We start from the raw sequence: 13,201 nt of genomic DNA, 5'->3' as shown, positions 1-13,201 counted from the left end.
ACATACAATTACGTGTTTGTGTTTACGAAAATGCCCTGTCCGGTTGTGGAGAGGTACTTGTGGCTTGGAGCTGAGGTGCGTTTCTGCCCATCGGGGGCTGTCGGGCAGGAGCTGGGGGCACACACAGACACACACACACGCTGTCCCCCCAGCCCTCGCTGCCGCCCGGGCCGGGCGGAGCCGTTCGCGGCGGGCGGGGCCACCGGAAGGCGCGAGCCCACGTGTCCCGGCGGGGCGGGGAGGCGGCGGCGGGCCCGGCGGGTGCGCGGGCGGCCGTCGGGCTGCCTCAGCCATGGGCTGGCTGCCGGCGCAGGGCCGGCTGGCGGCTGGGCTGCTGGTCAATCTGGCCGCCTCCATCTGCATCGTCTTCCTGAACAAGTGGCTGTACGTGCGGCTGGGCTTCCCCAACCTCAGCCTCACCCTGGTGCACTTCGCCATCACCTGGCTCGGCCTCTACTTGTGCCAGGCACTCGGCGCCTTCTCCCCCAAGAGCCTCCAGCCCGCGCAGGTGCTGCCGCTGGCGCTCAGCTTCTGCGGCTTCGTCGTCTTCACCAACCTCTCCCTGCAGAGCAACACCATCGGTACCTACCAGCTGGCCAAGGCCATGACCACGCCGGTCATCGTGGTCATCCAGAGCGTGGCTTACGGCAAGACCTTCCCTCTGCGGATCAAGCTGACCCTGGTGAGGAGGCGGCGGGCTATGGGGAGCGGGGAGGGGCGACGCTGATGGCAACGACCCTGCCTAAAACGGCCCTGTCCACCTCCACAGGTCCCTATCACACTGGGTGTTTTCCTCAACTCCTACTACGACGTGAAGTTCAGCGTCCTGGGGATGGCGTTCGCCACCCTGGGCGTCCTGGTGACCTCCCTGTACCAAGTGGTAGGTATCGGCGCGGGAGCGTTGGGGTGGTTGGGCTTCAGGATGCTGCCCCTCGGTTTGATCGCCTTTAAGGAGCGCCCAGCCTCCCAGGAAACGCTCCGTGCTCCGGTATTTGTTTTTTAAAACCCCACCAAATTATGATAATCCACCATAACCCCTGATAAATTAAGGAATTGATCGTCCTTGCTGCTAAAAATTGGGGTGTCATCTTTAACGTGAGCATTACTTTCAAGGGGTGAAGATTGCTTTAGCGGTAAAACTCCTTTTTTCCTAGAGGGAACAGATGTTCTCCTTGCTGAAGCAAGTGCCTTGCGTTTGAGCTTTTTCCCTAGAAAGGATGTTTTCCAGTCCTTCAATCCCATGGTTTATCCTTGAGCTATTTACATTTTATCAGTATCCTTCTTCAGTTTCGACTATACACGTTCTAAGATGGTTTTGTAGAGGGTGGATTAATACATAAACACCATACAACCTTTCTGGATGATTACGGTTGAAAAAATTGTTATGTCCGAGGACTGTCTCAGCCCTTTCTGCTGTAACATTGTACTAATAGCTCACCCGATTTGTTATTGACCATGACTGTAAGAGCCTCCTAAATTAGAAACCCCTGTCATGTTGATGTGATAGATTTAAACGTGAATTTCTTTGTACGAGGTGTACTGTGCCTCCAAAAAAAGTGAGGCTCTTTGACCCATAGGCTGTAAGATGATAAATAATGGTCTCTTGTCCTGTTTTGGGGCAGGGGGAGGAAAGGTGCTGCATAATAACATTAAGTGATGATGTGTGTACTGGAGAAATAATGCTACTTGGGCAAAATTATATAGATAAAAAAACCTGAACAAGTTTATATGTTGGAATCCATGTCACCAGTTATTGTGATTTAAGAAGTATTAAACGTCATTCTTCAGCACAACATAAAGATGTGTCTTTTTGGCCGTAACATCTTAATAGCCATAGATAAGTAATATTTGTGAAAGCATGCAACCTTGAAAATTGAAGTGAGAGTCAATTATAATCAATATTGAAATGAAATCTATTAAATCTGGAATAAACTGATAAAAGAAGGACAAATGTGTACCGGTTTTGTTAGCTTGTATGTACAGGAAAATGAGAAGAAAGGAACAGAATCCAGCCGCTGCTTAGGCAAGGATACTCAGCTCCAACACAGACAGGGTCTGGAATTTGTGTTGAGAAGGGGAGCTGGTATTTTCTTCCCAGCTCTGCTACCTTTTTGTTCTTCCTCTAGTACGATGCTTTACCCGCAGGCTATGGGAAAAGGAAAGTTTAGGCACTCTTTTCACTGCCCCTGCATACGATTTTCTCCTCTCATGGCTTTTTCACTTGAAAGAGACAGACACATGGGACCTCCAGTGAGGCAAAGTTGAGGCTCAACACCCTGTTTAAATAGTATTGTCCACGTGAGACTCCCTCTGTGTTAGTAGCCAGTTTGCTTTTGCTGAGATTTTTCAATTTATGGGGTTTTTTTTCCTCATGTTTAACAGTTTTCTCTTTTGGTTTTAGTGGGTAGGCGCTAAGCAGCATGAGTTGCAGGTAAACTCTATGCAGTTGTTGTACTATCAGGCACCAATGTCCTCAGCTATGTTGTTGTTCATCATACCCTTCTTCGAGCCAGTCTTTGGAGAAGGGGGAATATTTGGGCCCTGGACGCTTTCTGCTGTGGTAAGGCTTTTGACTTTATTTAAATAATTATCACCGAGGTAGTTAAATTTGATAGTAAGACCTGTTTCTTTGTGAAACAGATTTTTGTACAGCTGTTGGCTATGGTGAGATGACAGGGGCATGTGCAGGACAAATAGCCCCTTGTTGAGTCTGCCCCACTTTCTCTGAGAGGAATGAGTCTGTCAATTGATTTATCTCCTTATTCTTGTTTCTATTTAAAGGGCATCTGAACAACAGGAAAATCTATCAAAATCCAGAAGCTTCCCCTGGTGTATTAAGTTCTCTAGTTCTAGCTCTGACTGTCCACTCAGAGAAAGACAGTCACAGCTTCTCTTCTGTGCAAGGATGACAACATTGTTTGTTGTTGGCTGAACCATTGAATTGGTTGTTCTCTAGAATTAGTAGTTTATTTTCACCAAGACTGTAACTTCTCTCCGTATCCTTCTGTCCAAAAAAGAGCCAGTGGCATATTCTTTCTACTGCTGATTGTGCCCCTCAGTGATGGGTCATTTCTTGTAGCACTGCAGTTTATGAATGGGATAGCAAGTATTGACAGTAATAAAATCAGATATTTTGCTAAAATAGTTTTTGTTGTGACCATAAATAAGACTTTATCTCAAAGTTGAAGAGTACAACCTCTGTGTGAATGAGTATCCAGATTGTCCAAATCACTTTTAAATGTTCACCAAGAGTAAAGGAGAAAAGGCCTGTGGCTCTGTCAGTGTATATTTATGGACACCATACCCTGAACTGCTTAATACACATCACCAGGGTCTGTACTGATTTGAAGCTATTGCTATTTTTGTTCTCCGTATGTTTTTCCTGCCTGATATTTTGCATTTGAAAGTAAATGAAACTAAATAAATAACTTGGAATGTATCTACAAATAGCCAAAAACGAGTCAGATTACTGACTGTGTCCATTAATCCACAGATAATGGTACTGCTGTCTGGAATAATAGCCTTTATGGTAAACTTGTCCATTTACTGGATCATTGGAAATACGTCACCTGTCACGTATCCTTTGTAACATTAGTCATTTCTCCTGTTTCCAGATTAATTATGTTGGAATTCATTTGGGCTGATTTATATGGGAAAATTGTTTGATAACCTTCCTGGTTTATTTTAAATGAAGAAGCTGGAAAAGCATGTTCATGTTTAGTGTATTTTTTCCTTTGTTTGGGGTTTGTGTAGGTAATGGTTGTTAACTTGCTGACCTTCATACCTGCAAGGAATATTATCTCATGCTTCGGCTGCCTTGAGGAAGTGTTGGCATGTCCATCAGACTGGAGTATACAGTGAGTGAAAGGCTTTAGGTGGAGGTTAATACAGCCACAGAGATCGGGGAAAACTGTATGAGTTGGAGTCAGCACTGTGTACCATTGCATGCTTTGTGTGGAACTAAAGAAAATTCCAAGTGTTTCTTTTTACAAAAAATAATACTGGTGTTGGCTGTTATCCTTAACAGATGTCTAGGTATAACATGTTTGGACATTTCAAGTTCTGCATCACCCTCCTGGGAGGGTGCCTCTTATTTAAGGATCCATTGTCTGTTAACCAAGGCCTTGGGATTCTGTGCACACTGTTTGGCATTTTAGCCTACACCCACTTCAAGCTTAGTGAGCAGGAAAGCAATAAGAGTAAATTGGTCCAGCGTCCATAGAGCAAGAGTTTCTGAAGACTGTTGTGAAGGAAAATAAGTATTTAAATATGCATTGATTTTAGAATGCACAAAATTGCCTCATCCATTTAGATCTATGGTTTTAGTTTAACTGCCAGGATTGTTTTCCTGTAACTAAACCAAACGAACTAAAGGATGTAAAATACTGGGGGTTTGCCATCTCAGTCTGTCCTATCGTTTTCATTAAATTAAAACAGTAACTTAAAAGAGAAAAAGGCACACTTCAAATTGCTGTGGAAATTGTACTGAAGTAATTATATTTTTTTGCATACCAAATGAGATCATGATGGCTACAGTTACAATACAGAGAGAGAGAAAGAAAAAGAATCCTGTCTCTGTGATCAAGCCAGTATTGCTGTTGTGAAGAAACTTGGAGGCACTTTTATGCAGATGTTCTGGTATGTAGTGATGCTTCCTCATTTTTGTCTGATGAACAATGAAGAGGGAAACATACTTTGTCCGTCATTTTAAAAAAAGGCTGCCAGACTCATTTCTGTTTCTTGTATATGCTTCCTTACCTATGTTTGGCTTCAGCAGAGGGATAGATTTTTAGATGGAGAAAGTAGATAAAATTACAGGTGAAGAGGAAAGCAGAAAACTTGAAGCCACAGGCCAAGCTGTGGAAAAGTAAGAAATCTGATGTAAACAGCTCATCTTAATTTTTACTTTTAATTTTTCAGGACATTAATGAAGTAATTAACGCTTTGAAAAATTTTGTTACTGTTTTATAATTTTCTCTGTGCCAAAACCAAGACTTTACACAAGATCTTGTAAATACTTGTAAGCCTAATAAAATCTCTGGCTTTGTGGTAGTAACCTAATGTTTTGCAGCTCTTGCACACAGACACCCATGCTAAAAACATATTTCAGAGAAGGCTTCAGAAAGGTCACCATCTTTAATGGGAGTGAAGGTTGCCCAGTTCTCTCTCTTGCCTTCAGCACCACCTCCCTTGCTCCCATGCCTTTCCCCAAGAGTTACCTTGGGTGGGATCTGCAGGTTTGTCTGTTTTCATTGTTTTAGGGGAGAGGCCATGGGGCTGTCTGGACAATGCTGAGTGTGAGGCAGCATTTCCTCAACAGACAGTCATGGGCAATGTATCTGAATGACTAAAGAGTGCAAGGTGGGACCTGCTTCTGCTCTAATTTAAAAAGTGCTTTGAAATGATTTTATGACAGTATCAGGCACTTATTTTGACAACGTGGACGGAAAAAGTTCAGTGCTGTTCTAGTTAAAAAAAGGAAAGAAAAAATAACTGCTTTCTGTAAATCTGGTGAGAACATATGTTCACTAGATTTGCAGGGTTAGAATTTAATTGCAGTATCTTAATCCTTACATGTTGGGGTTTGTTTTGTCTTCATCTACCTCTATCAGATTTAAAGAGGGGAATTCTGTGGACAAAACCAAGTATTTTAAGTTTTGCAGCCACTGACAGAAATAATATTTAGTTCCTCTAAGCTTTTTACAATAGAAGTAAGAAGTCTTTATGATGGAAACAATGCAACTTTTCTCAAGTTTGTAAATTATTTATTCTGTTACAGAGTTCTTGATTTAAGAAAAAGTTATTCCTCTGTGTAACCTAAGTTTACACTGTAACACTCTATATCATTTCAAAGTTACAAATACCTGAATAATTTTTCATCTTTACCAACAGTTTCTTGGACATTGTACTGGTCCAAGGATAATTTTTTAAATACATTTTTACAGATCTGTATAATTAGTTTAAAAATACAGCCTGGACTACTGGAAGATGTGTTCAGATGGTCAAGCTCTGGATGCATATCCTTCAGTATGTACACTGAGAAAGCCATTTGCATTAATTTGTGCTGTGCACAAGTCCTTTTGAGATGTAGATAGACTGTAGAAAAACAGCTAGAAAACAACTGAATTATATGCCTGTATGACAAAAATATTTGAGATGAGATGGATGTAAATATATATATATAAAGTGGTAGAATGAACTAAACAACCAAGTCTGGAAATACAAAAAACTCCTTAAGGAGAGGAGCAGATCTGCAAGAGAAAGTTAACAGCATCATTAAAAAAGTACATTATAAGTATCTGGTGCTGGAAGGTGTGTGTGTGGGAGTCACTTAAGTGATGTGATTTTTTTTCATGCATTCAAGAACTCTCTCTTGAGATTTACTTGTTGTATCTAATAAATAAAGTATCTTGAACTTTGTCATATGGTTCAAAATATTAAATCCAGGAGGCTTGTGTAATTGTGGGATAAATAGATCTTTGTATGTATTGGTTTTTTGGATACCACATGTAGGGTGGGAATAAATTTTTAATTATTTGTCTGATGCCTGCTTATTGCAGAAGAGAGGAGTTGTTCTTGTCTTTTTTCATCTTCTGTTTGAATTGCATAACTTTGGGGGTCTAGGTGTGTATAAGACAAAATGGTAGCACATGGATTTCTTCCATATGAATGTGGCAGGGCATTTGAACATTTTGGAATCATGGCACAAATGAAGGAAACTTTAAATCCTGAGGTAAAACTGGAGTCATAAAAATTACTGATAATTACTTGTTTATTCTAGTTTTTACTACATCACTTGAATGTGTTTTCCTGCTAACTATGTGTATTTCAATCAGTTTTGTCTTTCCTGAAAGAGAAATCAGAGAGTTGCCATCTTCAGCAATGTGTAGTCATCACCCTGTGTGAGCTGTTGCAATTGGAGCTGTACTATACACGCCCTGGTGTTTGCTTTCTGCTTTTCATTTTACTTTATATTCTATATATGACTAAACTGTGGTAGCAGGATAGGCTTTGGTCCTTTTCTGCCATGTAGTGCTTTGCTGCTATATTAGCATTCTTTTCTTTAAAAAGCTACCGTTCATGTAGTTCGAATGGAACTGTAGATATCAAGATGAATTTAAAAATGAGAGCAGATGATTCTGATTAAAATGTGAGTGACTGGCAGTAAATTATCTAGCCTTGTCCCCAAAAATGCTTTAGAACAACATGCACAAGATTTTCCCATTTTACCCAAAGCAATAGGAAGTATATCTTCATTTAAGAGATGTAAAGCTCTGTTACCTTTAACTCTGGTAACTCTGCGCTTGTTTGACAGCTTTTGCATCAGGTTTTGTACAACTTGTTAAGTTCTTGCAGGCTCTGGGGCAGAGTGCCAGAGGAGTTTTCCTGTTGATGCGTGAACAGCTGCTCTCTCAGGCTTGAGGTTGGAGAGTGGTTTGCTGCTATTACACGTATGAAAAGGAGGTTTGTCTTGCAGGAAGTCTACAACGTTCAGGACAGAACTGCAATTCAGCAGGACTGTATCCTCTCTGTCTCATTTAATGAAATGAATGGACAGTGATGGCCTGGGGCTAAAGCAACATTAAAACTTTGTTTAGGCTACCCATATTTTTTAATAAACTTTTAAAAAATCTTTAGTGGTAGTTGATGCTGGTTAAATTTTAAGGTAAAAGTCTCATTTTTATGATGTCTTGTTATATAAGAGTTTCAGAAAAGGGTTTTATAACATTTTGGAGTTCAGCTAATGTCTAACCCACGTCTGGTTTGTCAAATCTGCAAAATCTATCAAAAGATGCTGGATTTCATAGCTGGCTGTATATATCGATACAGTTGGGCTGCTGAGGAGGGGCCTGCTCTTGAGCAATGCTGGACACTGGCACACTGTTAAGGTATTTAGCAGTGACTAAGAAACATCTGGCCTGAAATTCACCAGCATTCTTGGTAAAGGAAAAAGGCTCACTGACTGGTGAGAGCTTTTTAAATTCCTGCTTTTAACCTTGCAGGGGAATTTGGAGAGCAGGCCTTAGTCCCTCATATCACCTTTTGCATTTCTCCCAAGATGTCCATTTTGCTCCCAGTTACATAGTTATGTCTTACCTAGATTTTAAAAGAAACAGAGTTTGGATTAAAGACTTGCGGGTGTTTATGTTACAGGTTTTTTTCCCTCTTAAACTTTTATTTTAGCCTTTCAAAACTCAACTTCCCTGTTTAATGAGAAAACAAAAAATGGAGTATTATTTTTAATAAATGAAAGGCAACTATATATATATATAGTGAAGATATGTTTTGTTTAGCAAAGGAATTCCACTCTTCTAATTTTGAAGATGCAGTTCTTTGTTTTTCTACTGTTACAATCTGGCAGATGTAAAGAAGCACCAGCTTTTCTGCTTCATACAAATTCACTCTCTTCCTACAGGTGCTCTCCCTCTGATCGAAGTCTCAGCCTTCCATTTGACAGCTCAGTTGTTGCAAACATGATTGGGATGTCAGCTGCAGAGGGTTAAGAACACAAAGAAAGAAACTATCAGCAGGAGCTGATACAATCTTGGGTAATGAGAAATCCTCCTGTAAGACACAGAGACATCTTACCAAACAGGCCTGTGCTAAGCAGTAGGGAGAGGTGTGGGTTCATCTCTAGGCAGGTATTGCAAAGAATGCAAGAGCTAAATTGTTTGCATTCTTACTGTGCTGTAGTAGTTGACAAATGTAGTATAAAGTAGTTTTTAATAATACAAAATTTAAAATACAAAGGCCATGCAAAAAAAAATAGCTGGATTCAGAGAGTATAAAATCTTTGCCAGGCTTGTTCCACAGCAGTGATTAACCTTCCTTGAGAGAAGGGAGCTATTGTTGTTCCTCCCCTGCTCCAATGATACTGGGCCTGGTGAAGGAGGGTTTGTGTTCCAGAAAGCTGCTCTGCTTTTTTTCAGCTGTATCATTTGGTCCAATGAAAACATATCAGCTCTCCCCTATGGGACTTCTCTCACTGACGTAGCTGTTTCTGCTTTTATCTGACTGGCTTCATTGTTCTCCTGTCTTCCTTGTGTGTGTAAAACAACCTGAAAGGTCTAATGGAGCTAACGATTCTGTTCTGTGATGCTGTGACCCTGGGGAGTAGAACATACTCCAGTGCCTTGTGTATCTGCAGTGTCCAGTCAGCAGTAGGGAATCCAGCCCAGCCCAAGAGGTCATGGTTAAAATCTGCAGTACAAGGACTAAAGAAAGGGGAAATGTGATCCCTTTTCATTGGTTTAGCTGCCACGTAGATTCTAATACTTTGCAATTTTAGTTTTGTCATTTCCCTTTTGTAGGTGCATAAGAAAGCTACCTTTCCTGTTCCAGTCTGTCCTTTCTGTATAATTATGACATAGTTTATGGAATTCTGGAATTGAGATAGAAATCGTATCACTGCTCACATAAATACATTGACCTCACCCACTGCTGCTGGTTTTTTTCACATAGGGGCCCTTGTCTGCCTTCCAATCCAGAAAAAATTATTTGCTTAAAATACAGGAGGAGTCAGGTTAACCTGAATTAAGGGGTAATTAGTCAGCTTGGGAGTTGCACGTGCCTTCCCAGCTGTACTCACTCAGTATCTAACAGGAACAATGTGCTGCCTTTATAATGGATAGGCAGGAACAGACATGGGCAGATTAAAAATAACGTAATTAAAGTAAGTTACGTATTTAGAAGCAAGTAGTGGGAATAACCCAAAGGCTGCTTGGAGGATTGGCATTGCAAAGATACTTTCTGATCTGTTTGTGGCTTCACTGGAACATGAATACAAGCCATTCATTTGCAGGCACATGTTTGCATTCAAGGAGCTCCAAGAAGTCCAGCATGGCTGTGTGGGTAACACACACATGCACGATGCACATGCAGGCTAAGCAGTGTGTCAGAGCAGGATTATTTTTAGAATCATAGATGGCTGTGTCTCATCCAGGAAGTGCAGGGAGGAGATCTCTGGTTGAAGAAGAGCATAAGAATGTAATTTTTAATGACCTTGGCAGAAAAAATTGTGGTTTTTTACTTTCTTACTAAGCAGAGATCGAGAAGCAAACTTGTTTAAAAGAACTGTGTTCTGAAGCACAGGGAATATTCATGGTTACTGAGACCATAGAATAGAAGTGGTTGTGACTAAAGAAAAAAAAGTGAGACAATGGATTAAGAAACAACTGAGAAGAGTAAACAGCACATACACATCTAGGCAGGTTTTTAAATATAAGGTCTAAATTTAGATGCTTAACTCCACCATTAGGCAGCTCAATAACAGGGACAGATTTGTCAGTGTGAATTTCTTCTCTTTCAATAGAACTTAATAGAGAATGGCATTGGTTCAGCATTTCCAGAAAGGAAGCTGCAAAATTGACAAGTTTGACATTTTTGTCTCCAACTTAATTAGGTGTGCTACTTGACCAAGAAACTGATTCCTTGTTCTGTTTCCTTACTCTGCCCATAATGTTTTTAATCCTCCTTACTCTCTGGGGAAAACAAACCATTTGTGCACTTTATTTTCTAACTAGAGTGACTGAATCAGTTTTGTTTTGCAATATAACTAAGTTGTGTATTAAAAACTTGGATTAAGATCTTCTTAATCGGGTTTCTGTCTTTGAGCTGAATGGAAAAAGCCTCTCCAGCTCCTATTATACAGCATCAGCTGTTGTGAAAGAGATGCTTCTCTCCAGGGAGTCCAGAGTAATGTTAAGGTCTTCTGGGATCCAAGGTGGTTACTTGTTAAGCGCATTTCTTGTGGTGGTTAGTCAGAAAATGTTTTTTTATTTGTTAACGCAGTTGAGACAAGAAACTGACAGTGGTGATCACACACCCTCCAGGAAATTATGATACATTTCTGAAAACACACAATCTTGCTTTTCTGAGTGTTAAGGTGGTTCTTCTGATCAGGACTAACAATGTACCAATGGTTTTCAGCTAGTATTCCCCAGAGACCCACTTCTTCAACTTTTCTTCAGGCACAGTTTGCGTATGACTTTAGCGTATAAGTAAAAAAAGAGAAAAATATCATATAGATGTAGTAGATTTTTTTCCCAAACAAAGCCTGAGCAAAACTTTTCCACAAAACATATTCCAGTTCATTAATAGCTTTGTCTCTATTGGGATGGACACGTAAACCTTAATTCTATAGCCCTAAACCTAGAGTCTCAAAGAGTTCCAGCTGACAGCAGTGTGAATGGACCACATGGGAGGTTGGCACTGAGCTGGGATTGCTGAGCACCTGAACCTAGCTGGTTTTACAGAAATAGATGCAAGGTTACAGAACCAGCTGTGTTTGGGTGTCATTCAGACCTTATCTTGGATGCAAGACAGAAATTTAAATTCAGAAACTTTGGGAAGTTAGCAGATGTAGTTGAAGACATGCTCCTAGCACACATCATATGAGACGGCAGCATCACTGGAATGTCATGTTCCTGCTTAAAGGCACAAGTCCCATTTCTCCCATGGACCCAGCCTGGGCATTTGCTTCTGCCCTTGATCTTGTCTGAACTGGGAAGTTTATATGGCCCTCTGCTGGCAGAATAGCCACGACTGGCTACAGAGCAAGTCGATGCCTTCTTGCGCAGGCAGGCAAGTTTCCGTGCTGGGACAAGGGGGAAGAGTGACACCCCACGGCTGGAAACAGGATCGAGGGAAGCGGGGCAGGGCGGGAGGCGCCCCGCTCCATGGGCCGGATGTAACGTCAACGCGCCCAGACTCAGAAGGCAGGTTTTGAAGGAGAAAGTGTCACACATAAGCGAAGTGGTGAGAAAACACTGTTTTTATATACAAGTACCAGCCGCTCAGACAGAAGCCCTCAAAGAGCTTCTTATAAGCACTCAACATATTTATGAGCCTGTAAGTGATCTTGAAGTGTTTGGGAGACTGGCCCTGAGCCTCAGTGGCTTGCTTCCTGCCTCTGCAGCCTCCTGTGGACTGGCAGTTCTCTATTCCCCTTGTTCCCTGTATAAAGGGAAGATCTTTGGAAATTAAATTGTATGTTGATCCTATTTTTCAGTGTGCTTTATTTAGCTGAACCAGTCTGTGCTACATCATCTGTTTCTGCTTCTTTGATAGCCTGTAGTAATTCACTGGTGTCACACAAATCACAAATCACTGGGATATTATTTTTAAAGGCTGGTTAATTTTCTAATCAGTTACTTGTCCCTAAGCAAGCCAGGATTTAAATGCCTTCAAGTTAAGTATTCTCAGTGTTCTCATTGAGTGTAAAAGTAAGAAAAGCAAGTCCCCCTGTCTTCAGAGTTTCCTTTTAAAAATGAATGTAAATCAGCATATGCAAAGATGTCTGAGGAAATTATTTTATGATGTGATGTCCTTATTGTCTAATGAGATTTAAATTTGGGATGCTAGGAATGATCGAGATGAAGAAAAACTTATGTAAAAACTCCGGTACAAAAGTGGTTTGGCGGGATTGGATTGTAGTAGAGGAAGCCAGAGACACTGGGCTCAAAAGAGGGCTTGCTTGCATTGGAAACTGGAACCAGGATCTAGTAAAAATGGAGAGCTGATATGCATATAAAATGTAGATAAAACCATACAGTTGTCTTAGTTTTAGTGCAGTCATCATTTTGATCATGCATGAAATAATTGTATGGCTGCATGAACCAAAAGGACTCAGTCTATGTGCAGAGGTGGTGTGTGACAGTACTGCTCCCCAGCTACTTCAGGCTTCTGCTTTTCCAGAGACTATTGCCCTTTTCCTGTCTGTGTCAGCAAAGAGGAATGTGTACCCATGCTGTGGTCTCCCTTGGATACAATCCTTTGAGTATCAGTTTAACATGCCAGACTGAGAACTGAGATGTGGGTAGTGATCCTGTCACCGAGGCTGTGGGAAAAACACAAACTCCCCAACAACGTCTTTTCATTGTTAGAGAATCAAGGCAGTACTTTATTCTGGCAACAATGTTATTTCGGCCAGGATGTCCAATAGAAATTATTTCGTCCACACACGCCCGGGTTGTGCAGTGAAAATCATTCCATCCAAAATGGTTCTTCACCAGACTTTTCACATATTTATACAGACAAATCCCAAAGAAATTCACGTTCATTGGTCTTAAATTACACAATTCTTAGTATTCGATTTCCTATTGGTTATTGATCCCTTCGCCTTCGATGCTAATTTGGTCCTCATTCTTCGGTTCTCTTAGCGATCTTTTCTCTGACCAGGTGTCTCCGACGGCACCGGGGG

The 13,201-nt window shown here is 41.2% G+C and overlaps 1 protein-coding gene across 1 annotated transcript; it reads left to right on the top strand.

The window, feature by feature from the left end:
• The first annotated feature begins 249 nt into the window (after positions 1-249).
• SLC35E3 (solute carrier family 35 member E3) lies at positions 250-6,562 on the top strand. Its single transcript, XM_032106270.1, has 5 exons — positions 250-682; positions 770-880; positions 2,402-2,560; positions 3,494-3,576; positions 4,036-6,562. The coding sequence occupies exons 1-5, from the start codon at positions 293-295 to the stop codon at positions 4,220-4,222; spliced, it is 930 nt and encodes a 309-aa protein (XP_031962161.1). The 5' UTR covers positions 250-292; the 3' UTR covers positions 4,223-6,562.
• The last annotated feature ends 6,639 nt before the right edge of the window (positions 6,563-13,201 follow it).

Source organism: Corvus moneduloides, chromosome 4, assembly GCF_009650955.1.
Source record: "Corvus moneduloides isolate bCorMon1 chromosome 4, bCorMon1.pri, whole genome shotgun sequence".
Taxonomy (NCBI): Eukaryota; Metazoa; Chordata; class Aves; order Passeriformes; family Corvidae; genus Corvus; species Corvus moneduloides.
Note: the sequence above shows the minus strand (reverse complement) of the source record. Positions and strands in the feature narration are given on the sequence as shown.

What these genes read in the sequence shown, in the direction of transcription:
- SLC35E3 (XM_032106270.1), top strand. Translation starts at nt 293, where the DNA reads ATGGGCTGGCTGCCGGCGCAGGGCCGGCTGGCGGCTGGGCTGCTGGTC. An exon ending in CCTGGACGCTTTCTGCTGTG is followed by an intron (nt 2,561 to 3,493) that starts GTAAGGCTTTTG and finishes ATTAATCCACAG; the next exon opens with ATAATGGTACTGCTGTCTGG. An exon ending in GGAAATACGTCACCTGTCAC is followed by an intron (nt 3,577 to 4,035) that starts GTATCCTTTGTA and finishes ACAGATGTCTAG; the next exon opens with GTATAACATGTTTGGACATT.